This window comes from Dermacentor silvarum, chromosome 11 (assembly GCF_013339745.2).
Source record: "Dermacentor silvarum isolate Dsil-2018 chromosome 11, BIME_Dsil_1.4, whole genome shotgun sequence".
Classification (NCBI taxonomy): domain Eukaryota; kingdom Metazoa; phylum Arthropoda; class Arachnida; order Ixodida; family Ixodidae; genus Dermacentor; species Dermacentor silvarum.
This window is the reverse complement of record NC_051164.1, coordinates 97,016,502-97,043,976: the sequence shown is the minus strand read 5'-3', so window position 1 is coordinate 97,043,976 and position 27,475 is coordinate 97,016,502. Positions and strand designations below refer to the sequence as shown.

General features: G+C 45.0%; 1 protein-coding gene and 1 pseudogene across 5 annotated transcripts in view; both read left to right on the top strand.

The window, feature by feature from the left end:
• Positions 1-27,475, top strand: part of LOC119432412 (uncharacterized) — a 50,935-nt gene that overhangs the window by 6,610 nt on the left and 16,850 nt on the right. For 3 of the 5 annotated variants that reach the window (XM_049659057.1, XM_049659056.1, XM_049659058.1), the window contains exons 3-6: positions 1,369-1,474; positions 4,070-4,161; positions 8,466-8,574; positions 9,314-9,484. In XM_049659057.1, the coding sequence (XP_049515014.1) occupies positions 1,369-1,474; positions 4,070-4,161; positions 8,466-8,574; positions 9,314-9,413 (407 nt within the window). In that variant the 3' untranslated portion in view covers positions 9,414-9,484. Of the gene's footprint in view, positions 1-1,368; positions 1,475-4,069; positions 4,162-8,465; positions 8,575-9,313; positions 20,416-23,422; positions 23,529-27,475 lie in introns of those variants that run through there. The other 2 variants (XM_049659059.1, XM_037699578.2) reach the window with 1 other exon arrangement.
• On the top strand, positions 25,790-25,961 carry LOC119434189 (U2 spliceosomal RNA; annotated as a pseudogene).

Genomic DNA, 27,475 nt, shown 5'->3' with positions numbered 1-27,475 from the left:
CTTCGCCTTGTTGTAATACTGTTGTCTATATTTATTCAGACGCGTATCAGGGTAAAGCTCAATTTGTGTGTTTAGTGTTGTGGCCCCCGTGGTTAGTACTCATGTCCCCTTCCCTAAGACTGGTTCACATATTGGCAAAGAAAGCGTGATTATGAATTTGCTGGAGCAGAGTAAGACGGGTGTGCAAGTTAGTTCCAAAGAAAAAATGCTATAGTTTGGTTATGGGAAAAGGTATACAATACTGTGATTAAGGTATATTGTCGAAGGTAGTCTTGTGCGCGCTTTATAAAGAATACTGATTACGTACGCGGTATAGCTTCTTCGACAAGAGCATGATGTGCAAGTTGGGTTTTAAGAAATTGACGAGCTGTACACCCAAGAAGAAGCTACAGTGGTTAATCATTGGCAGGAAGGCAGAGGCTCGGTGACGTAAGCAGAACGTCGCCTCGAGGAGTGCAGTTACATGGACGCTGCATCAGCTCAGTTTCGAGTTCCCGCGCTCATAGAGCTGCAATCCGTTGGGCAGCAGTTCCCAGGGTAATCGCATTTTTCCAGACCCAAATGTACACATGCCCGCTGGAACTAAAAGTTTAGAAGGTAAATTAATTGTTGGTAATTCGTGACAAATTGCCATGTATCAACCGTAACACCGTGGTCACCACCGCTGACGCCATGTCTCTGATGGAACCGTGTTTTATTTCATAAAGGCTATATTTAAATATCAACTAAAGCTTAAATATTAACTCCCGCGGGAGGCTTGCCATCCCGCAAGCCTCCCGCGGGAGGATAGGGAAGAGGAGGAGGGGAGGCGTTCTACGGTGCACGCGCCCGCTCGGACTACTGTATCTTGAAAGCCATCTGTGGCGGGGGCAGAGTCCTCTCTGCGCTGTGTTTTCGCGGCTTAGTTCACGTTGATGCGAGCGGTGGCACGAACGTCAATTCGCTCGCTGCTGCTGTCGCGCTTACTCACTCCAGCGCTTCGACAGTGAGTATCCGCGGTCATCGAGTGAGACGCGTTCATGTCTGCTTGTGCGCGCGTGACACCATGCTTGTTAATTTAGTTCGTATGCCTAGGTTTAGAAGTTTATACTGCCGTCAAAACTACTATCATTTCTTCGTATAGCTATCCACTCATTTTATATCGCAGTTGATGCTTCGCCTTTCGGGCGAAACAGCAGAATTATTTTTTCAATACCTTCCCATGTACGCTTCCCACCACGAAGTGATCGGATGGCAACTAGTTAAGAATAGTGGTTCCTAACCTAGTACGATCCTCAGGAATAAAGACATGAAGTGCAGGAAAACGTCATGAAAGAGTTACGTCTGTGAAATATTTTCAGCTCAACGCTTTACAATATTCACTTGCAGATGAATGCATCCTTTTCGGCAAGAGATTTTCCGGAAGGTTACACATACCAGGAAGATGTCAAACATGGTCATGTTATCCTAATACCAGCAATGTGGTGGTGGTTAGGTATGTAGAAAATTTGTGACGGGATTTTCAAATAACAGGCGAACTAGTAATAAATAATTGCGTCTACCAGCGTTTTCAATAATTTGCATACGTTTATACGCTATATTTTAACCATCTCGTGTATTAAAGCAATAATCTTTTCAACAATTGTTGAGATATTTCTCATTGTACATATTACTTGTCTGTGTGTCCCGTTCAAACCTATGACCTAAATTATGAGGAAGAACGCGTTTATGCGACTTTTACTTGTATTTTTTCCCTTGTGTATGTGTGTGTTCCTGTGCATTAAATACATATCTATTAGTGGTGGACTTTGCTTGCCTCTGATAGCTAGCTATGTATTGTAATTTTTGTAATCAATACCGTAATTAGTTTGTTTTTATTATGCTACAGTTTGGCGAGTTTGATTTTTTCCCTTCATTTATCAATGTGTTTAATCTGTGTATTTGGTTTTATTTTGTAATTTCAGTGTACTTGATAAGCTCACCTAATTCTTTCTGCATCGCCCGCCCTTTCCCCATCTCACGACTTCATGAAATACCCTTTCGAGGGTCTTTAGAGGTGTTGTGAAATAAATACATACAAAAACGTAAGTTGATAAAGACCGGCAACCAGGGGAAAGTCAACATCATCCAATATCAGGAGTTTTTTTTTCCAAGAAGTGGGTGCCCTCGCGATACTCTTGTGGCTAACGCAGATGTGTGCTTTCCATTTTCTTCATTCTCTTAAGCTCTTGATGGCCTCTACAATCTCAGATGTATCGCGAGAAGCTGTTGGTAATTAGATGTAAGGCAGTATGATTTCCACAAAACTACTGAGCCTTTCAAAGCAATGAACACGTGTTTAAGGATGCTAAGATATTTTTCGTATAGCTGATTGTCCAAGCGAATATCTAAGAGAAAGCTTTAGCTCGGGAGCTCATGTCTGTCTAGATGGGAAAGGGTGTAGACAGAAGAACAGCCCCCTTTTCCTTCTGGCGGGAAAAAGTGCTCAAAAGCACCAGTGTGGATGCGCGAGGATGCATTCTTGAGTTTTTGAAAGCAGTGCTCTTTCTGCTGTCGTAGATCCCTCGAGAGCAATTCATGTTTCTTTTGGTATTCTTTTCTTCTTCGCCTAATAAAGCGCGAAAAAAATGTTGAATAAACTCAAGTTAATCTTCCCTCCTCGGGTGTCAGCAACCCTTCGGCAAGCCTCGAGATCTCTGGTCGAAGACTGTTGGAGGTTCCAGATACCACTCTGGCAGACAGAGATACCAGGTGTCTAGGAGGAAACTTTCCAACCTTCCGTGGAATACAATGGCGGCATCGGAGTTGGGCTCGAGCTAAAGCTTCCTCTTAAGCAGGAGAAAGTGCTCGCCAGTGAGACCCCAGTTGAAAACATGGTAGATGATGTCGGTGAACTGTGTGACATCCTTTCGGGACACACACACGCACACACGCAAATGTATAGTAAAGTATCTGGTGGCAGCGCGTTGGCAGTGAAGAAAGGCAATGGCTATGTAATAGTATTTTATATTTTTGGGGCTAATACTATTTTTCTAGATAAGTGAAATAAAGAAGCCGGAACAATGGTACATTCAACCTATCCATCTGGACTATAGTTTAAACTTACGTGCATACTCTAAGCGGGCGCACGCATTTACGGATGGGACGTCCAGACGTCGCTAACAGGCATCTTTGCCTCGGCAGTTGCACATATGATTGTGTCTGATTGTTTGATGGGCTTGATATCCATTTACGCAAAGTGTACCTGAATGCTAGTAAAAACTGCTGTAGGTTTGTAGCTTCCTATTTTTGTTTTCAGTGTTTATTTACACAAAGCACCTGCTTTCTTTTGTTTTTTTCAACGTACACGTAAATACTCAAATGGGCTTCATCAAATAATGAATATAGTAAAGGTTCTGGCATATTCGGTAAAATTTTTAATCATTGCCCAGCCATTTTCGTAGAAGGCGGAAGTAAAGCAGTTGTTCGACTGCTCTGGTTCAAAACCACATAAAGGATGGATGAGAATTATTCTTCGTTATCCACTGAGGGGGGAAGCAACCCAGTGGTCCACGAAGCTGCTGATTTAATAAATTCCACTGTTTGGTTGGAGACATCACCTTGAGTTAACCCCACAAAGCCCAACGTATCATTTTTGATACGCTGAATTTGATGCCTAAAATTCAAATTTATGTGCTAATGACCTAAAATAAAGCCCGTACTAGGGTTTTTCATGTGCTGGAGGAAGTTTACAGTCGTGATAGTACAGCAAATAAATTACAAATGAAGTAATTACCGTACTAATTAATGTTTACTCAATAACATTTCATTGTTTTTCTTGTACCAATAAACATATCTCCATGACCAGAAATAAATGTGAACACACTGTTTTAATTGTCTTTGATGTGGAATGGTGTTTGGGCTTTGTGGGGTTAATCGAATAAATTGTCCCAACGAGACAGGAAATTATGTCCAAAATGTTTAGTTTCCATTGCGTAGAGACGTTTTTGGACAGAGCACCTACGGAACGATTTATACAGCTGTGCCAATAACTCGGATTATTTTGCAGCACACATGAATGAATGGTGAAAAATATTCCGGCATGTTATAGGTGTGGCCCCCTTCCGAACGGCTGTTATACCCTTGGCGGTTTGGACCAACCACTCCCGAAGTGCTGTAACATCGCTTGTGACCCATATAAGTGTGAGTCATCGTTTTAACGGAATCAAGTCCAAACTACGATGTCATATCGTTGTCTGCTCTGCAAAGCTGAACATTCTCACGTGATTTGTAGGCATTAGAGCTTACGTATAAGCATGACGTATACGCATGCTTAAAATACGCATGTACTTATCATTGCAATTTCGAACTACCGCTCGCACAGTTAGTTTTAACTCGATAGCGTTTAGGGCCCCGTGTCACAGAAAATCCGGCGTCGGCATTGGCGCCCACGGCCGAGAAAATCATCCCCAACCACATTTAGGTATGCTACACCATTCTATCATTGTTGCTCATACCTTGTCTTGCATTCTTGGCAAAGCTATTCCTCGGAATTTTGAGCATGACAATCCACAAACAAATGTCATGAAACAAAACACCCACAGCGCATGCCTTTGTGTTAAATCTTCTCTGACTGAAATATTAAAAGTGCGAAACAAATACGGAAACCTGAAAATGATGTAATTTCTTTAACGTGGTTGTGCACTATCTCCGGGATCGGCCCACGCAAGAGGCCGCGTTTCCACCAGAAAGCTCGCCTACGTGCATAGCGTTCGCCGCCAGTGTTTGCCAGTAACCATTACGGTTGCATAAGCTGCAGTCGTCGGGAACCATGAGTAGCAGTCAGGGATCTTTGAATGCTATCGCGTTCCACTGTTAAAAGCGAAGCTTAAACGTCCTCCCAATTTTTGTCTGTCTGGCAGGAAGGATGCATGTATCCGCCGTGGTGGCTTAGCGGATATGGTGTTGCGCTGCTAAGCATGAGGTTGCGGGATAACGTAAAACCTCAGAATTCAACTCGGGGAAGGATGCATATGGGAAGCCCATTACTGTAATAGTAAAGCGTTCATTTGGCAGTATGTGTTATCATTAAATTGCTGCTAAATAGACATGACATCGTTACGTGTGCCACAGCAACACGTAGAACAAAATAAATGTTTAAAAAGCTAATTCGTGAAATTTTGTGAGTTTATTCATTACCATAGCTATATTTTAGAAGTGATGTCCGCCTCGTTGTATAACGCACCGGGATAAATGTAATCGCACTATTAATCTTGGGCGATTTTTAAGTGCACGTCACCAGGCCATATAACAATTTTGGTTTAGAGGAGAAGTTGCCAACTGCCATCTAAGGAGCATTTTACTGCAATCATTTTCAAATTACAGGAAAATTTTCTCATTCGTTGTCATGGCCTGTACGTGTAGTGGTTCTCAAAAGCAATTGCGTGCCGGACTGTACGGCACCTTTTGTGGCGTCCTATAAGTTAGAGGATAACCCTTTGCGACAGCCGTCTTCTATAATTGATTTGAGCGCCCGCCAGATCCTACATTTGGTGACACTGGATAACTTGGAGCCTGTCAGCCCCTTAATCCTCAGATAAGTGGGGAGGTCCTCGCTTTTCAATGTCCCTTAACCTCCCGACAATTCTGGTAGACGAGCGTCCAACAAATGCGAGGTACAGGCAGCTGTTGTACACTGTTCCACACAAAGAGACGGCGCTTCCATTATTTAACACATTTCTTCTTCGAATGAGAAGCACACCAGTGTTCACCACTCGAGTTGATCTTGGAGCTTCCCCAGAGGTAGTGGTGATCATAAAACTCCAGTCATCACCCAAGGTCCTGGAGTCCCTGCTCTTATTCGGTGTTACTGCTCGCAGTTCAGTCGACTCCCAGGTGATATGTAAGCTCCCAATATTGTGAAAGTGAGCTTGCTCTCCTTCACTGACAGACAAACGTACTGGTTTTCATGATCAGGTAGCACTGGATGGTGAACATACGTAAAGTCGCGCCATATGAAAACAGTTATCTTGCTGCATTCTTCCTGTGGGAAGGAAATAAAATACAAATACCCGGACTGGCTGACGGGAGATGACAGATCGGGCGCACAAATGACAATGGTGGGGAACTGATTAACGGATAGAAAATGTCGAAAGTCGGACTTGTGCGACTTGAGCCATCTCGAGTTCTACTTAAACAAAGACGCGATCTGTAACCACCTCACGAAATGATGGCTTCTCGCGAGCCAGGACTTCACCCAAGGGCTGCAATCACTGTACTTAGTGCCCAGCCCCAGTAGCATGCTTTGCACAGGCGAAATGGTGGCGTCTGAGCACAGAAAGTGAGCTTGGTGAGCACACCACGCATGACATCTATCAGAGAACGCAAAATCATCACCTGGCAATCACTTGTCCTTGCCGCATCAGCAGTTTCTGGTGATGATGATGAGGGCGGCATGATTCATGGTGTACATTAGCAGGTTGTGCACTCGAAAGCGTTGGCCACTCTTCGCCACGGCCGAATCTTTCCACTTTCCTTGTCTTCACTTTATCCATTTTGGCGGTACTCAGCCTTGATGCGACACCCGCTGTAATGGAAGACGGATTGTCGCTATCGGCAGCTGCGGGTTTCCGTTACGCTCTGCGGTAGTGATACCGTCGCCGACGAAGAATTGCAGCTGTATACATGGTCCACATCCAGAAGACGCCACCATGCCGTGGCCCAACGTTTTTCCAAGCGTCCCGAGTTCTCGTTAGTGAAATGAGCATGGTGGCAACCACGAAGCAAGATGATTCTCAGCATGATTCTTACTCAGTCATTAAACATGTTTCACGAACCCGGTGCCTTCCTGTGCGAGCACTCAGAAAACATAGCGTCAGAAGTCAAAGGCTCAACCCGTTCACATGACCGTTGAACGAAGTCGCTGCATAGACTGACTGCCTCCGCCACTGAAGTTCAAAGCCGGCAGCAACACCGCGGAACAATGGCGCACGCTTGAACAACTTCACGCTCTACACAAAAGCGGCGGATGCCGTTGGCGCATCATTGGAAAGGCAACTTGCTCTTCTCAAGATCACAGGACCAAGTTTTACTTGACGCTTTCAACAGCCCCGTCTTCGGAGAATCAACGGCAACGCAGTCGCATCCGGAATTTGATTTTAACCATGTGATGGAGATGTTTGACACGCACTTCACACTGAAGCAAAACAGTTTACTCCCGTTAGGTTTTCTTCACCTGAATACAACTTCCGGACAAAAGCTTCGATAATTTTTTTAACTGATCTGTAGTTTAAGCCCAGTGACTGTACTTTCGGTCGTAAAGGGAACATATGATCCGTGATCAGATCGTCTGTGGAAACAACGACAAGAGAGCTCGAGCGGACATTTTAGATCTGGAGGACCTCTCGCTTGTGAAAGTTGTGAAGGTGTTCCTTGCACATGAAAGAAGAAAACAGCACATGAAACTTTTCAAGAATGGTGCCGCACCTACTGAAGTGCATGCCGAGAGAAAAAGAAAAAAAATAGACGCCAGATTCCTATCGCAGAGTTGAACAAGGGAAAGCAGCCAACCTCGAGAAAAGCAGTGCAAAAGTACAAATGTTGTGAAGGAGTCAGCGAATGAGCCAAAACTTCACTGAACATAAATAAAAGAGGGAACTATGGTTGGGGCCCTTATTTCAAGTCACGAAAACACACGAAGAGCATGTCCTGCATGGAATCCTGAAGAAAACACACTTCTTCCTGCGAGTTTTTGCTGCAGCTTTAGTTGTTTATGAACATGGTAGGTCCTCTACTACTTTCATCGTAAACAATGATCGCTTCTTCACCCATAATGGTTCTAAGAACGACTATATACCGTACAAACAATATACGATATCGTAATCGTATATCGTAATAAAGTTTGCTTATAGCGAAGAAACAAATTGTTGCTCTAGCTCCTTTAGAAAATAACCCTTAATTGTATGCTGTGTAATATACGAAAGAAAAGCGACTAATGTTTGTCTCACAGAAAAAACCGAATGGCTTTCTCGAACAAAATATCACATTAGTTTAATAAAGAGCAAACAAACAACCTAGTATTCTTATGCGCTCATTTTAAGCGTAGAAATTGTGAAAATAACTTCTTTATTTCCGAACTTTTCGCATACTGTGCATTTTTAAACCTAGTTGAACATAAATTGCAAGACCGTAGAGGCTTGGGCTAGTCGGTACATATTCGAGAGGGAAACAGCGCGAAAGAACACAAGAAGACAAGACACACAGCGCTGGTGTGTGTCTCCCTTCTTGTCTTCTTGTCGTGTTTTTTCGCGCTGTTTCTCTTCGACTAGTTGAACATATTTTTTTCTTTAATGCTACAGATGTCATGTTCTTTGTTGCTAGGAAGGACATTTCTTTTTATTTTGATGATGTTATGCTAGAAGTAGTTGTTCCTTGTGTATTATATATGATACACTATGCTGTAAGGGTTTAGGGCAAGCACTGATTACAACAAAGCGTACAATCCGCAGTCGCGTGTCTGACACCTGAAGGCAAGTTGTTGCGGGACGGCGAAGAATACAACTCGAGAAGACCATGCGTGCGGTACACTTGCAAGAGTGGAGCGCTCATAACAATGACGTACGTAACCTGCCCTTATTACAAATACCGTAATAAAAATTACGCCTAACCTGGGTCAGCAAATTCGTAATAAAATATTTGGCCCCGCAATGTTCAAAATGATTATTCGGTTCATGAAATGTTAAAACTTTGTGATCTTCAAGAGTCGCAATAAAACATGAAAGTGGTTATTAGATAAAATAATTTCTTTTGATAATAATTGACGATCGTCAACATTTCTGTACAATCTGCAATCGGATCAGCAACCCATGGTCACTTTCAGATGTCCTAAATAGTTGTGAAATATTTTTGATGACATTAATCGTGCTCTTAAGTTAGGCTTGCTGTAGTTTGGTTCGCTGACTTATATTTGCGGAAATAAGCTTGGTTATGCCTTACGCGATTTGCAGGTGTTGTATCCTACTCTGAAGATATTCCTTGTGTTCACTGATGCCATTGTTGACCATTGTGGTGCAATAAATCTCACCTAAATCTAGCTTTTATTACAGTGATTTCACATCTGGTAATACAATAAACCAAAGTGTACTAATTCTGAATAAACTTTTAGGATATTCAAAACGATCCGAATGGTACGGGCGGAAATTCCGTTGAGTGGCTTTAATGATTACCGAAAAGTTGCGCAGAAAACAATGTTCTCAGCTCTATAGTGGTCAAGTTAACAAGATATAATCATTTTATTGAAGTTTTACTAATGTGCTATTCTCGTTTTTTCTTTCTTTTTTTGCCGCATATCTGATAGATGCCAAGGGTACGCGGACTTGAAATGTTCTGCTGCTAACATAAACCCTTTCTCGCCTTATCCCTCATGCTGCGGCGTGGGAAGGGTTTGCCCAAGTTGAAAAATCAGAAGAGGAATGGTTCATCCTAATAGTAAAAAAAAACGAAGCAGAATAGTGAATTCCTAATGTTTTGTTAAAGAATTTATCCTTCATTATTTTATTCTGTTATTATTGCTCTGCACGATAATTGTCGTCGAATAAAAGACATTTCGTTATTTTTGGACAAGCACGTGTAATGCATGATGACTTTACCTTAATATTCCACAAAAAGCGTCGCCACAGGTTGTAGGCCACATTTTGCAGCCAATACAAAAAGCCAATGACATCCAACTGACGTTGCATTGAGGCTACCCGAAGCAATAGTGCATAAAAAAAATCAGCAGCACCTATCTCACGAATATAGCGACACAACGTTTTGCCGCCATCGAAACGAGTTATGAGGCGTGTACTGCAGCAAGACTCCTTTTACGCGCTTCGATAATGATGATTTATTGGCATCCCCTTTTTGACAAGTAATCACGTAGCCTGCTTGAGCTAATCGGGTATGCTAGACATGCTTTTCATTATAGCATTTTTTGTATACATTTCCCTAATCTTTCTTCTCTTCCTGAAAACTCCGGTCGTATCAACCTCTTCCCTGCTTTTTTCCCACCAATTCTCTAAATGCCTTTCGCTTATCTCGACTGCTGATCAGGTGATGTTTTCGTCCACTTTAAATCCAAGCGCTTCTAGAAGGTGAACGTTACCCTCGGGTCTCACTGGATGAATCCCTTTGCATTCCATTAGGATGTGATGAGCGGTCTGTGGATGTTTTGTGCAGCAGACATATGCCCGTCTTGTCGCAAATATTTGCTCCGGTATGTTTCTACAGCGGAGCTGTTTGGGGCTAGGGCTCTGTGGATTTTTCAACTCCGTAAGCAAAAACTCAGGTACCGAAATTGATGTAAGAGCTTCATACTAAGTAAAACATTATGCGTCTCATCACTTGGATATGCATTTAGAGTAAATTATTTATAAATAGGCGCCATTTTCCCGATCAGTAGGCTCTCTGGTAGGTAATAAAGGTATCTCAAACGTTTGCCACCGTGCGGCCCGCGTCGGCCACGTCCAATTTCACACCACCCTCTCTATGTCGTCGTTCCAAGCTCGTGCGTGCTCAGTTTCCTTCCGCGCTCCCAGGGCGACGGCCCTGTCGTGCGTCGTCGGAAAGACAAGCTGCCGTTCTCCATTTTGAATTGCACTTCTCTCGTCGTATGCGGATGCCGCGACGGCGAGAACAGATGCGAGAATGCAGTCGGCGGCGGCGGGCGGAAAACACCCATGAAGATCATTACCGAATGCTCTGCGTCGTGGGCAAAACAGCTTCGCAGGTCATCCATCACTGAGTGGAATGGCTCATGATTTTTGTTCTTAGGCAACCAGTTCGAGGCTGTAATAGAAATAAGGTAGTACTGTTTGTGTTATCGTACAAATTTTCCCTTTTAAATTCTTTCTTCCCATTCTTGTAAATATCCATGATCTTTTTGTTTCCATTCTTTGCATCCAATTCCCTGTTTCTGTTTATCTCACTTTCTTTTCGATGCCTCATGGCTGTTTCTGTTTACACTTTCAATTGATCTCTACTTGACTGCCAACTTTCTTGACCTCTCCTTTCATTCTGCGTCTACGTTTTTCCACTACATGTTCTTGTGCACTTTAGGCATCCATTTATTTTGATCCACGTTCTCGAGTCTTTCTTCAAAAATAATTTTGCTCTGCACTTCTGGCTTCAAAAGAGGCCCAGCCCACGTCACCCTTGTTGGATTTGATATACCTGGCTCGGACTCTGGCGTCATACTGAAGGTACCTCTATGGCCTACCCCCACGCTGCGTCTTGAAATAGGTAGCGCGTAACGCTATCAGGGTGTCAACGGAGGCTAAGCCCACGCCGGCGTACGAGCTTTCACGACGAGCGTTGCTAACTGGGTGAAGAGTACGAGGTCGAGCGGTAGTAGGAATGAAACAGGAGTATTATTTACACGGAGAGGCAATAGGTCCAACCTATTTACAAGAAAAGGCATAAGATACTCGCAAGATAATGGAGCGTCGTACATCGTAGCATGCAGCTACATGTCAGAGCAGGCTACATCGTTCCGGGAGAGCACACACCGCACACTGAGGATGTCTTTTAAGAACCTTCCGTCGTCTATAGATTACTCGCTAGGGAAACAGGTGCAGTCCCAATGAACCAGTCTGGTGGCTCGTATCGGCACAGCGCACCGCCTCCGAAGAGAAGGTTGACACAAAGCACACACTCAGCCTCCAAGCTGAACCTGGAAAGGGGCCGAGCCAGCATGGCCAAAGCCAGTGTTTTACTGACGACCGGGAAGAGCTCAATGGCCCAAGCTCGATCGCCATGAGGTAAAGCTTCTCCATGTCCTGGCGTCTTTCGCTGAAGATCTAGGAAACCCTCCGCCGTATCGTTCCCACGTCGATGTCTACCAGTTTGCCGTCACTGAAAGACGCACCTTGTGGTAGCATTGCGGAATCTGTCAGCATCTCAATGTCCGCGTTGACTCGGTGGAAAGTTTACCGTCAGTACCACAATGACCCGGCCTCCGCTTTTCGGCAAATACGTCGAACGTAACACCCTGTAATGCCTCATTTATGGTTTAAGGGTGGGCTCCCAAAGCCCACGGTGTGTGTGTCTGTGTGTAAACTTTTTCCCACCTGCCTGGGTAGCGCATCGGGCTGCTGTGCTGAGAGAACAGGGTTCGATACCAACCGTCCGACCAACTTGGTCCACTGAGTGTGGCAATGTGTACATAGGTTCCGCTCTTTAAGGAACGTCTGTCACGCCGGTACACTGTAAGCTGAGTAACCCTTACTATAGGTGCACATTTTCAAACCCTAGTATACCTCTATTTTAAGGGCTACTTAGTAACCTATAGGTTTGTAACATTTATAAGTATACGCACGGATCTGTAACCCATAGGCTTGATATATATGGGTCACTGAATATTCGAGACTGGGTAGGCGCCGCTGTTCACTGAGACTCTTTGACACCTACTTGGTGCATTGGGTATGGACCACTCGGCCAGTGGTGGTCTTCAATAAAGCTCGTGGATGCCAACTTGGGTCACTGGGCAAGTGCGTGTAGGTGTGTACCGCTATTGCATGAACGTCTTTGGCGCCACATTGGGTAACTATAAGCATGTGCCACAGGGAATCTGACGCTCTGCAATGACAAAAAAGATCATTTAGATTTCTCTGATGTTTGTTCAGAATCTAACCCACGTCACAAGGGTTCCTCAGGGACAGCACCCCGGTGCTTTAGCAGGCTGCGCGAGAAAAGCACTGTGTATGTGCCGCTTTCCAAGAACGTTTTTCACGCCAACGCTTTAGCGAGCTGAGACCTTGAATGCAATATAGGTATGTGTCGCTCTTCAATGAACCGTTCGCCAGCTTGGGTCACTGGAATGCGCCAGTGGCTGTGAGACAGGCGAGGGGACAATACTCACTGTTCGCACACAACGACGCGCCATGCTTCTCTTTTCGGAGGACAGGCACGGACCTCTCGACAGCGCCTATAGATGGTGCATGTGGGTCCATGACCGGCGTGCCATGCATATCGGAGGCCACGAGTAGGCTTCGCGGTTGCGCCTCTAGATGGCGTGTTCTCTTTCTTGACTATTCATGCACGCAGTGCGGGGAAACGCCACCTAGCATTCTTTTCTTTTCCGTGGGTTTTCCTCGTGTCTCTACAGAACTGTTAAAACGATACTCCGTCGCAGTGCTTCGTTCTTTTGTTCCTGTTAAGGGTTTCTCAGCACTGTGACATTTTTCTAGCTTTGCGGCCTTGAAACTGGGTTTACAAAATGCTGGTAACAACTGTTGAAACTGATCAACAAGAAGAAAGTAAGGGATATCCGAAATTATAACGTGGAAAAGATTGAGGAAGCAGTAAAATATGGATGCAGCATGAAATCAGCGAGAAAAAAAAACTTGGCATAGGACATGGCAAAATGTATGCACTGAAAGATAAGCAGCGTAATATCATCAGCAATTTCGATGACATTGTAAAAGCAGCGGAAGAATTCTATACTGACCTGTACAGTGCCCAGGACAGCCAAGCTACGTTAATTCGAAGAAGTGATAACCAGGATACAGAGGCTCCTTCTATAACTAGCGATGAAGTTAGAAGGGCCTTGCAAGACATGGCCAGGGGAAAAGCTCCTGGGAAAGATGGAATAGCAGTTGATTTAATGAAAGATGGAGGAGATGTCAAGCTTGAAAATCTTGCGGTTCTTTATACGCAATGCCTCACATCTTCAAGTGTACGAGAGAGCTGGAATAACGTCAACATTATACTAATCCATAAGAAGGGAGACGTTAAAGAATTGAATTACAGACCCATTAGCTTGCTTTCAGTATTGTATAAAATATTCACCAAGATAATTTCCAATAGAATCAGGGCAACACTTGACTTCAGTCAATCAAGAGAACACTGTGCCTTCAGAAAGGGATATTCTACGATGGATCACATCCATGCCATCAATCAGGTAATCGAAAAATCTGCAGAGTACAATTCAACCTCTCTATATGGCTTTCATAAACTCTGAAAAGGCATTGGATTCAGTAGAGATAAAAGCAGTCATAGAGGCATAGAGGGATAGAGGGATAGAAGGCATAAGGTCATAGAGGCAAAGAGTCCAGGAGGCATACGTGAAAATCTTGGCAAATATTTGCGAAGATTCCACAGCTACCTTGCTTCTCCAAACGAAAAGTAGAAAGTTACCTATCAAGAAAGGGGTCAGGCCAGGATACACAATCTCTCCAATTCTATTCACTGCATGCTTAGAAGAAATATTCAAGCTCTTGCAATGGGAACGCTTAGGAGTGAGGATCAACAGCGAATATCTCAGCAACCGTCGGTTTGCAAACGACATTGTCCTGTTCAGCAACAATGGGGACGAATTACAAGAAATACTTGAGGACCTTAACCGAGAAAGTGTAAGAGTGGGGTTGGAGATGCAGAAGACAAAGATAATTTTCATCAGCCTGGCAAGGGGACAAGAATTCAGGATCGCCAGTCAACCTCTAGAGTCTGTAAACGAGTACGTTTATCTAGGTCAATTACTCGCAGGGGACACTGATCATGAGAAGGAAATTTACTAGAAGAATAAAGTTGCGTTGGAGTACATACGGCAGGCATTGCCAAATACTGACTGGGAGCTTACCACTGTCGTTGAAGAGGAAAGTGTACAATCTGCATTCTACCGGTGCTAACATATGAGGCAGAAACTTTTTGGAGGTTAACGAAGAAGCTCGAGAACAAGTTGAGGACCGCACAAGGAGCGATGGAACGAAAAATGTTTGACCCAATGTTAAGAGAGAGGAAGAGAACGGTGTGGAACAGAGAGCAAACGGGAATAGCCGATATTCTAATTGACATTAAGAGAAAAAAAAATGGAGCTGGGAAGCCCATGTAATGCGTAGGATGGATGACCGGTGGACCATTAGAGTTACAGAATGGGTATCAAGATAAGGGAAGCGCAGTCGAGGACGGCAGATAACTAGGTGGGGTGATGAAGTTAGGTAATTTGCAGGCGTAAGTTGAAATGAGCTAGCGCAAGACCAGTAATTGGAGATCGCAGAGAGAGGCCTTCGTCCTGCAGTGGAAATAAATACAGGCTGATGATGATGATGACACATAAAGAGAAGATTCGAACAATGGGTGCAAATTATCTAATATTGAGATCACGCTGTTCAGCTGGATGACTTACACAATTGCTTTTGCTATTTATTTCTGCTCGCTCCGGCAGAGAATCTGAGAAAAGGGCATGTTTTGAAGCTACTCCCGTCCCGTTACTGGTAAGACCTGTTGCGGGTACACTGGTATCAGGAAGTACAGAGACGCTGAATTTTGGCGTACTTCTTTTATTGTTCTGTGCTGATGGCACTAGTTTCGTATTTCACCACGTAAAACCAAACATAAATTGTAGGTGTGCTCTTTCTGTGCTGTGACCACGAGGGTCGGGAAATTTGCCAGGAAAAAAACAACATAAGTCGTAACGCGGTCTTCGTTTACGTAGAGCGCGTATGCGGGTTGACTGTGAGCCTGAGCTTCCGCCATTCGGTTCGCGGAAGCTGTGCCGTGGCTTTGAAGTGAATCCGTCGCCGCTGAACCGCACCCATGCCGACACATTCTGCGAACGGACCAGATGCCCCAACGCGCGTGGGAGTGTTTTCCTTGCCTGACAGTGTCTGGCGAGGCTTTTAGACAAGAGACCCATTGCGCTGCAATGGATTGATGGAAACGGCCTCGAGACATTGTAACTCCGGATAGTGTCAACCTTGAGCCCCGTTGTGTGCCCACTGCGCGCAACGCAGCGTGATTGGACGGACGATGAGGCGAGGGTGATGCCGTGGATGCCTTTTAAAAGAAAGAAGACAGAAATTGACATTATTGTAACTCGTAGTCTTTAGATGTCTGTGTAAATAGTTTCCATTCTATCACTTTCATATTCCATCCTAATAAACAATTAATCCTTTGTAGTCAGTGTCACTGCCTTGCCTACTTTAATGTGACTTCGCGACATCCACAACACCTTCAAGTTTCCCTCGCTGACATCAAGACGAATGTCAACTACTACCATAAACAATTTTTCCCTGAATGTTTTACAAAAATCCAATAGAGCAGCCTAGTGCGCAGTGTAACGTGCAGCTGCTTTCAGAGAATTCAGGTCAGCGGGAACAAATGAAGAATCGATGTTTTTGCTGCCTTGGCGAGGGACCACAGCTTAGCAGTTCCTTTTGTCACAGGGCCAACTGAACGCTTTTCAAACGCCCAGCTCTTGATTGATATCGATGCAGTTGTTGTTTTACGTTCTAATGTAGCACCAGTGGTTTTTATCTTTCCTGCAAGAAAACCTTGTCTATGGCAAACTGGGCTGCTGTAATTCAAGTAAATATGCCAGTCAGTATAATATTTTTCGTATAGCACATTGGCGGTATAAAAAAGGTTCAGATTTCTTTGTGTTACGCAGAAGTCATGAAATATGTATTTCAAAGAAAAACATATTGAAGCGAAGCACTGTATCAGATGTAAGGGATTTTTTTTAGATTTCCATGAAAGTAGTTTGTTCGACAGAGATAAAAACAATTTTGAAGTTGATTTTTTTTTGCTGTTGACAACGCGTTACGACGTTTTAGTCCTGGAGCTTAAGCCCTTCGCCGGTGAGAACTATGACGGCGCTTGAGGTACTAAGCATTACTATGCTGCAAACTCGGTGAACCTCTCTAGAACAGTTTGGCACAGGAATAAAAAAGAAAAGAGCGTGACCTGTGGGGTCGCTGCTCGACTTTTGGCTGAACAAAACGTGCCACAGAAAACGAACTATAGCTCAGAAAACGCTATGATCATGAGAAATTGTCACTATATTTTGCATGTACAGTGTCATATCCTTGGGGGAAAAAAGTGAAACCGGTGCTGTCGACATTATAGGTACCCTTTCAAAAATAATCCTGCCAGCGACGCAGTCACCTTTCGGAAAAATCGCACTCAAGCTGTGGCCGATGTTAGGCCTTCATTGTGCATTGTTATATGTCGGCTGCCAGCGCATGGCGTACAGCATGCATGCGGTAACGCAGTTCTATTTTGGTTGATGAAATGCAGATGGCACCTAAATGGACACAAAGCCAGCACACAGGTGCGGAAGCTCTGCACATATGTAGAAGATTTCGGGCAATAGCTGTTGGCAAGCTAATACTAAGAGTAAGCTATTCAGCTCTATTCTAAATTTAGATTATCGCTATTTAGCTGGTTTTCCTGTTCATTCACACAGAGATAATTAGAAAAGAGGGTGCGTAAAACAGTCCTCATCACTTTGCCTGTAATATCTGTTACAGAGATACTGGTAAGTGTTATTTAAGCAGTAATGTTGGCCTTGTCGATATTACCTAATTGTTACGTCTCTTTCTTTCTGGTGTGTTGCTTCCATTCTCATTGCTGGAAAATTATCTAGACAGTACCAGTGCACTATAAATGGCATGTCAAACTGCAGTTATACCGGTACCTTTTGTAGCATTGGAATCAATGATCTCTATGTGATCGAGTTGTCAGGTGGCAGAATTTCATAGGTTTGCTGCATTATCTCAGACTGGACGAACAATGGCCATTGGTTTTCATTGGGCCTTGCCATCACGATAAAGAAAGCTGCGATAACTATCCCTACAGCCGTTTGAGAACGTAGCCCCTAGATTTCCAAAGTTTGTTAAAAGAGATGCTCAACGGAGAAAACTCACAGCTGTTAACTGCATGATGATTGACCCAAACCTTCTCGTGAGAAATTATAGAGTGGTACTCAAGCACACAGATGTCGTTATATGCAAGCAGTTTGGAGTCGCCAACAAGCCCGTCTTCAGATCTAGTGGTCTAAGCACTAGCCTCAATTTCTGCATGTTCCCTGTTCGGATGGAATGCATTGCCGGAATATATTAAGCAAAGTCACTGTGGACGTATCTTTATTCCCCGACGTTTCTGGGCTATTTGGTGCATGTCAGTATACAAACAGGTCCTAGCGCTAAACAGATGGCCGCAAAAGAAGTACATTTACACATAAACAGGACAGGTGCTGACTACCATCTGATATATCAAATACATCAAAAGATATGTAATTCCTCGCGCAAGCGCACCATGCCGACCTTTGCTCTACATACCCGGATAGTGAAGTGACACCGACGTGTGAGAGATGCAGTTTTCGCTCTGCTTTAAAGAAAGAATTTGGAAAGAACTTATCCACGTTGACTACCCAGATATGTGGGCAGCCTCAACGCTTCAAAGCTGAGGCGTTAACTGCAACCGAGCTCCTCTCACACTCTTTCCTCTCGACGCGCTGCGCCTTCCGGTGGGCCGCCGTGACGTCCACATTATGCCTTGCTCGCTCTTTCCATGTTGTAACGCGCTGCATTGAAATATTTATATATACACATCCAGTAAATTAACTTTTTTCTTTTTTTTTTTTACTGCACTAAATTTTACCATGTCCACATTTATGTCTTTTACTGCCATATGTGTTGTACTTTTTAGATGTTTGTATTTGTTATTCATAGTTATTTTGCATACTTGCATCTTTCGTTGCTTTCCTGTTGGTGACTTGTTTGTTTGTATGCTTGACCATTCCGCACGTAAAACCCCGCGACATCTGTATTTTGAGGTAAATAAATAAATAAATAAATAAATTAATTAATTTTAAAAATTAGGGGCAGCTTCACAATAAATGGTGCGAGGACTGTGCAAACAGTGAAGCTGAAGGCTCTTCCCTAGCTTTAACTTTGCTTAACTTGCTTTGGCTTGGCTGCTTCTTAGCCAAACTTTGCCGACTCCGAGTATCGGGATGATACTCGGGTTCTAAAGGCCACTTTATAGTCCGACGTAGTGTTGACGTGCGAGCGCGCTCGGCACGGGGACGCCACCCCAGCGAAAGCCTGGCGCGAGGCGGGGCCGACTTGCTCGACGAGACGGGGATGCGGTCCATTCTTGGCGACGAGGCTGGCGCGAAATGCAGCATGTCGCATCTCGACACCGGCTGCAGCCGGGGCACGCCGCCGAACGCCTGATACGTCGGCCGCGCCTCGCGCTGTGGCGAGGGTAACCTGAGAGAGGGTGGTAACCTCGCCGAGCGATGACGTCACGTGTGCCTCTCGCACAGCTGGTGCGATTATAGGCACTGTAGCCTAACCAAGAGCTTCAACAGCTCCGCTGTTATAACATGTACACAGTGACCCAACTGGTGTCAAACAGGTTCATTGAAGACCAGCCCTGTGGGACATACCTACGTTAACAGCCCGTATTGTAGACTGCACTGAAATTGCCACAAATTTTATTGCGATAGCAATTATATGGAGACTCGAAAGCAGATTTCTGCCGTCGCCGTCGCCGTCGCCGTGAGGTTCCGTATGACGTCAATTGGAGATGAAATCGTCGCCGCGCGCCGAACGCTGTATGTGCGAGTGAAAGGGCGCGAGGGGCGCGCGCTTTCACGGGGAGTGACCGCACGGCGCAGAACAAACGCGCGTTCTGCGCCGTGCTCGCTTAAGGGCTGCAGAAGTAGGCGTCTCTTTTCTCCTTTACAATCACCATATATGTAGAGCAAACGCGCCTTCTTCCGACGCGCGAGAGGCCATGGAGGAGGGGGAGGGAAGGGAGGCGACGTTTAGCTGCGGCACCAAGTGCCTATTTATATCAGAGGCTCCGGCAACAGTCACCAACGCCGCACGCATTTTGAGCGAACGCGGGCAAAACGCCGATGGCGTCGACAACAGTTCTGCGTGTTGCCAATGCTGCTGCATGTCCAAGTTTATACAGCTGATAAAGCTAATATCATTACTCCGTATAGCTCTCTACAAGTTTGCTATCGCAATTGATGCTTCGCCTTTCAGGTGAAACTGCGACAACTTTTTATATCAGAGGCTCCGGCAACAGTCACCAACGCCGCACGCATTTTGAGCGAACGCGGGCAAAACGCCGGTGCTGCCGGTGCTGCTGCATGTCCAAGTTTATACAGCTGATAAAGCTAATATCATTACTCCGTATAGCGCTCTACAAATTTGCTATCGCAACTGATGCTTCGCCTTTCAGGTGAAACTGCGACAACTTTTTAGACAATTATTTTACAGAGCGGCTCACTTTCTGGTAGAATATCTAGCTTTTTCATATAGCTATCATTTTAGCGTTTCAGGGATTGCCTAAACACAACTGGAAATCATAGAATCATACTCTGTGAAGCATTGCCACTAGGTAATGAAGCAGTGTTAATGCAGCAGCGTCTCTGATTGAACAGCTGTTTGCGTAAATGCATACCATTCAGTGTTCTTCCATGTCGCAAGGCGCACCAGCGAAATAAAATATTTTGGTATTTATTTCAGACCCAGATTTTGACAGTTAATTAATGCGACACTATGCTTAAAAATGGAGCGCTGGTCGCCTTTCTTCTATCCCTGTGGTTGAGTGAAGCAATTATGGAAACAATATATACTAGCCTCAACGTTACTCCAATAGTTGAAGTATCAGTGCGTGAAGGTGAGTATAGTTTATTGGCAGACTACATCAACTTTTCTCAACAGGTGCATTGTAAGGTGCAGCACATTCACAGCGGCACCTAGCCGACACTGACACCCCGTTAAGAAAAATACGTTAGCATAACTTCACGTAAAACAAAATTGCTCCTTTATCACAGGGAAGTATTTTAAAAGGGTTACCATTCTTAGGGTACTTGATGGGCTTTCCGGGGCCTCTCCGTCTATATAGGTCTCTAACAGTTTATCCACTGACTTGAGTCTCTGGGTAGTCAATGGTATAACGGATACATGCAAATCGTGTGGACTCTGAGGCATGAATCCTTACGCGGCAGTCAGCTGGCACCCCGAGTCGATACCATTATCCTACACGCACATCCTACAACACTATTGCCTTTCACGAAGAACACCACCACAGCCTCATAAGGCTCTCACACGAGAAGCCGTAGTATGACGGAAACTTCAAACACACACATATCCACACTTGTCTCTACCACGCCATACACCCTGCACTTGATTCTTATAAATGCCCACGCTGCGATCAACGCGGAACGCTTTACCACATGGTATGAGCTCACTCGAAGACACCAGAGCTCACAACCATAACACACCCAACCACACGAGCAATGAGAGGCAGCGCTGTCTATCTCCGACTCGACAGACCAGCTCAACCTGGTCGCAGCTGAGGCTGCTGGACTCCTGAACTGAGGGGACCACCCACTGCAGAGCACGCGAGCGTAGGAGCCGCCTACGCTCGCGTGCTGTTCTCTATTTATTAAAGTTTGTTCTCTCTATCTCTAACGGGTAGCGCATTGAGCTGCTGTGCTCAGGAATCGGGATTCGAAACCAACCGTCGGACCAATCTGGCCCAAGTTGGTCCGTCTGGTGGACTGGATATGTGGCACTGTGTATGAGCCGCTGTTCAATGAAATTATATGACGCCGACATGGGTATATAGGCCAGTACGTATGTGTGGATCTTAAATAAAAAAAAATCCGTAAAATTTATCCGTTACTGGGCGCAATTGAACCAGCGAGATGGCGCCTCGTTTTCTGTGGGAAGCGCGAGAGACTCGGGGGCTGACTTGATGAGTCATTTTATTACCTAACTAGGAAACAAGCGTAACGCGGTGTTCCGGAATAAGCGGAGACATGAAACGTGCCACACGCATGTTTTCGGAGACCATGATCTGCTTCGGCTGTTGTAGTGGCGCCTATGAAGGCACAGAGAAAACACTCTGAGCGGAGTGTGAATTGGTCACCGCAGCGCGCCCTTCAAAAAACTGTACCTACGCCCTAACCGCGCAGGCGGATTTTGATGGACGAGCACCTGACGTTTAGCACAGCTTGACTAAATTGCTTGGCGGAAACTTTATTCCGCGGCCAATTTCCTGATCAGTAACAAATAAGAGGAAATAAAAAAAAAACATTAACTTCAAACTGGTCTAATTGAACAAAGACAAATTAACAGCACCTATCAGTGCAGTGGGCTTACGGATACAACCTTCACGAACTTCCGCAGTGTCATGTTTATAGTTATACCGTATACGTTATACCGTATATTTATACCGAACAAGGTATTTCTCAGGCTGGAGCCGACGTTTCGGCAAGGCGACTTGCCTTCGCCAGGCAATTACTGAAATACGGTTTGCTGTTGCCCTTACGAAGACCCCTCCTTTTGTCGAAGTGTCTGCAGTAACCTAAGATATTTCTTGGACTACTGTTACTAACGCAAAGTCTCTAACGTCCTCTCGACGTTTTCTTGTTTCTATTTCTGTAATATAATTTGTGAACCTATTTAATGTAAAATTTACATATTTATAAATAGCTGCTAAGAGTATGTTTGATGCTCTCTTAGTGCTCAAAAGCCTGCTGTTAACGTTTTGTTTTCTAATAATAAAATTCGTGTCTCTCACAAGAAATGGAAGTTTATATGCCCGATATATCGTGGAGGTAATCCACTTTTAAACTTTACTTTTTCATGCCTGGTCTCTCTGTCCCGCTGTGTCCTTTGTGCTAATAAACACATTCGCGAATTGAGCATCAGTTTATACTCTGCCCTTGGTGTTAATCCAAATGTTGTTGCTTACCAATCGCGCCAACGCCGCAAGCGACCTTCAATATTGCCTGCCTATTAGTGACCACCACCGTTTCTTGATAATTTGTCCTCTTGTTTGGACGGCGCCTTGCTTTGATGGTTGATACATCGCTTCCTCTAGCTGCCCAGTCTCCGACAAAATACGCCCATGACGCTGTTGCTTGGGCTATTGCTGCTGGTGAAATCGCCAAAAATAAGTTCCTTGTGCCGCAATTTCTTCGCATTAAGCTCGGTATTACCGCCGGCACAGAAAAGTGCGTTATTCTCCGTGCTCTCTATGATGCCGTGTCGACATGTGGGCATCTTATAAAAGTGTTTATCACGCTATACATGAGACCCTGCGAGGTTTTACGCCAGATAGGTTAAGTTGATTGCCAGACCACCCCATTAGACAATGGCTTGTCCTATCGCCACGTTCCCAACCGACGCTGTACACATTTATAGGCTGAAACCGTACTGCTCCGGTAACTCATCGCCGTCCTAACCAGCGCTGCGACGTCGCTACTGGCGCCGGAAGTTGATTTTACGAAGTGACAGGACAGCGAGCGATCGCCTGAATGAAGATGACGTTCAGCCTGAGCGAGCTATCTACCATACATTTTCCCTTGCGTCTGTAGATATCTTGTAAAACGCGTTGAATTCATTTCTCTTTACCTTGCGCCTCCGTCACAATATTTCTGTAACTTTGCTTTGCCATCGCTGATTTCCACGACGTCTGCTGGAATCTTTTCCCAAAGGCTTGTGGAATACAACTTCGTGCGCTAGCACTGAGACGGGATAGAAATAAGTTTATGAACATTTGTATTCTGCTACCTCGTAGTGACAATGACTGCGAAGCATGTGAATAGAAATCCCTTAGACAATTATCCTGTATTATACGACTTAGCAACATTATTCAACACCCTCTCTTACAGGTGGCTGCTATTACAATGGAACCACGTTTTATGGGCTACATTATTCGGAGAACCCATGCCGAAGACTGTCATGTAATCCACAGAGCAAGATTGTCGTGAAAATGGAGTATGTCGTAATATATTTCCTGAATTTCTTTTCTGAAAACGACCACCTCATTTGTGCAATTCATGACGCTGTGCCCCTGCTTTGAACAACCGGCTGTACTGTATCGCCAGAATACAAGAAAACTGCACTGCTCTTAGCGCAACAGGGATTTCACTGAAGAGTGTTCAACGCAGCGTGGCAGAAAACCTGGTGACAACGAAGTTCGCAGTGTAGTACAAGCCGCAGCTCGGTGCATTGAGTTACGCTGCAACTATGAAGTAGAACCTGTCTGCTTGCTTGATTTGCGCATTTAGAAGTAACTGCTGTTCTTATTTGATCATTCATTGATCATACGAGGTATCAGATTTTGCTGGGAGTAGCCTTTGTCTAATTACGTATAGAGAAGGTCCCGTTCTTGGCCTAACCATCGGGAAAGCTGATAGCATCGTACGTTCTATTTGAAAGACAGGTCGCTGACAGGGTCCACGCACCAAAATTGGCTGACGTGATGCAGACAGCCGGTTACAACATGCTGTGCTGCGAATGAAAATCAAGTCGTGATTTAGCACCGTCATATTATACGTCGCTGTAAGCACGCGACTATTCTAGTGACAAGTTAAATGCACCTGAAATATCCATCAGGATAACAATTCCTCCGAGAAATCCTCACACATGTCAACACGCAGGCTACAGGATTTCGCTCGCACCAGCCGGGACGGCGCAGTGGCTGTGGCGTCACGATACAGAGCACGAGTTCGGGGTTTGGATCCCGGCTGCGGCAGCCCCATTTGGACGGCGGTTGAATGCAAAGGTGGTCGTGTACGGGTGCTTTGGAAATTAATGTTAAAGAACGCCAGTCGGGTCCAAATTATTCCGAAGCCCCCACCTACAGCATCCCTGTGTGTCCCCAGTTTGAGGACATTAAACCACAATTAAAATTTTCAGGCTCTTAACCATGTGATTCCTTAGTGGGATCTCTAAGGCAGAAGTTATGCCAATGCAAATTGATATAGGAGCCACTGGAAAACAAAACAAAACACCGACGTACAAATGCAGCCATAACACAGATTCTGTGCGTGTGACGATGAGGGAAACTGTTGACTAGCGAAGAACATCACTCTCCAAGCACCGTCCCACCAGTATACATTATTAGCCCAATGTGAATATTTTAATTGTGAGACACCATTGGCAACAATTTAGCAGTATGCATTGAAATTGTAGGGTGTAGCGCTGCCGACGGTGACTCAACGAAAATTAAGCAATTGTTACACGTTTGTAAAACATTAAGGCGAAAGCCTGATTGCACTCTTGGCACACTTTTTGTCACGATTAAGATACGTTTATAAAGAACTGTGACAACTGTGTGCTAAGTGTGCAATCAGGCTTTCGCCTTCACTTTTTACAAACGAGTAGAACTTGTCTATTTTTTTTGTACTATTTACGTCGAAGGTTCGTCCATCGTAGCGCATGACAGAACCGAAATCGCCGCAACTATACTGGTAGTCGGCCGGTGCCGGCAGGGCCTTCGCAGAGGGAGAAACATTATGGCAACGCTGCCATGGTGAGCGGTATCAGAGCCAGTTGTGGAAGCAGACGATGAACGCGCGAGCAGTGGCACGAGCGCCTCTCTGTGAAGTATGCAGTCACGCACGCACTAGGCACATCTTTAGTAAGCCAGAACGGCGGAGCAGCCGTGGCTCCAAGGAAGCGTGCTCGTCTCGCCCCCCAGTGGCTCGGGCTCGATTGCCATCCTGACCGAAATGTACCAAATTTTCTTTTTAAAGCCACTAATTTAGTTTGTTTGCAGGAACCTCCCTGAGAAATGTAACTACAGTCCGAGCATTTTTTAGACGTGTTTTTACTCTTTACTCCACTTAGCCACCACTTATTCAGCGAAGCTGTGTATGTGGTCATTGACCGTTGCTCCGGTGAAACGTTCCAAGTTTGCGGGATCGCGGCCACACGGACGGTTCGCATTTCTTTTCGCCACGCGGTCCTGGCGCGCAGAACGCTTGCGTTTGGCGTCCGCGGCCCGCTCATCGTCGGTGGTCTCCTTCCGCCGCCGCCACGCCCATTTCCTTTTCTGTTCACGCCGTCGTTCTTGGTACGCACGCCGTTGTTCTTCAGACCGTACAACTCGCGGCCTACCGATTTCACAGTCAGAGTAGAACTGATGAAAGGAGCCTACACAGAGAATGACGTCAGGAGACAGAAGACAGATTGGTAGGCACTAGTTTGAATACGCGGGATGGCGTACACGTGTATGACGCGAACGTATAGACATGGCCGCAGCGGGTCAAAGTGTAGTGTCTGTTCTTATCAGCTTAATATCTGATAAGGTTTGTATTTGGAAAACTTAATTTTGCAAGTTGGCGGAGTGCTTGAAGCCTGCTTCACCTCCGCCACGGGTCGGCCCGGTATTGCACTATCTTCGGGATTTTTGGTCGACGGCCATCGATCCGCTGGAAACTAGGCATATACAGCTTCTCTGTAAAAAGGGGTATGCTAGCGTCCCACAGCCCGGCTCTCAGATTTCGACAGGGGTGAACAGCCTAGGAAAGAAGCCCACGCCATGCGAAATCCCATAGAAATTCCTTGGACAAATCCAAACATGGAATTTGACAATCAGCACTCAAGAACTTGCCATCAAAAATCAATCCCATTTTTCAAACATGTTCTTTCGAAGTAAAGCTCGTAGTTCAAGCATACGAATCCCCGAGGATTCATTATAGGCTTCCCATAGACGGTAGAAGCATTATAAAGGCAGTGCTATCGTGGGACATTGCATTTCCGAGAGTTATGAGTACATATTACAGCGAAACCTGCGAACGACGGGAAGTAGTGAATGCTCGTCACATATTTGTTCTACAAGAGGTATGTGCCCCTGGAAGCGGCGCAGAAGCTTCTTTTAAGTACCGGATAACCGTGCCTAGTACAGTATTTTCCGACGTTTCGGTGCCCTACCGAAAAATCTGTCCCATGTACGTACGTCACGCGATCATCATAGCGCAAATCCGCGTAGTGGTGATATTTTGCCGTTTGGTGCCTATGTAATGGTAAGGAAAGCAGATATAGAAAGGTTATAAAAGTATGCTTATTAGAGGAGTTGTTTTTCTTGATGACGTATATTTGTTTCAATGAGGATATTTAGGTATCGTTTGCTTTATGACTGAGTGATTGCGCAGAAAACAAGGCCCTTAGCGTAGACACCCATTAGTTAAGATGTTACTGCTTCGAAGTGTCTTGCGGCCTTACTCAATCGGCGTCTATAGGCGACAACGTTCTTGGCAGGTTTTCGGTGCATCTGTAGAGGCCTCGCGTGCTTGCTATCACTGTCATTCCTTCGCCCTTCGAGCGAAACTGCAATAATTAAAAGGCTGTGCACATTTATGGATGTGTATTTGGGAATGTACACCAAAGCTATTCCTGCTTTTTAGAACACACGCGTCCCTTTCGTGTTGTGCCCTATTGCAACTGAGTATTAAAAATAAATGTAGGAAGGATACAAATAACAAACGCACTGAGCACGACCGTAACTTACGTTAAGAATGACTTAGAAGCTGTACAGCTCGACAAGGCAGGTGGTAATACAAGGGTATTACGAGTAATTCCCCTGTAATACGGAGCACGTTACGGTAAAGTGTAGAATGCCGAATAGTACGTCAGAAATAATTTTCCGAGATCCTTAGTGGACTCCTAAGAAGACAAATAACATTCACTGGCTATAATTGACGCAAGGAACCTGAAAAAAAAAAACCCTATTCTTTTAGCGAGAGAAACGCTCACACTAAAACCGTTTAGGTACACGAGCTATAAGCGTTGCGGACGACGCCTTTGGTGTTACGGACGTAACTGTTAATTGAATGTAGGCCATCGTAAAAGAAGAAAGAGCAATGCACATGCGCTGAACAGCGCATGTCTAGTCTGTTTCCGATTCACGCTGACGTACCTGTCAATTAGACAGTTAC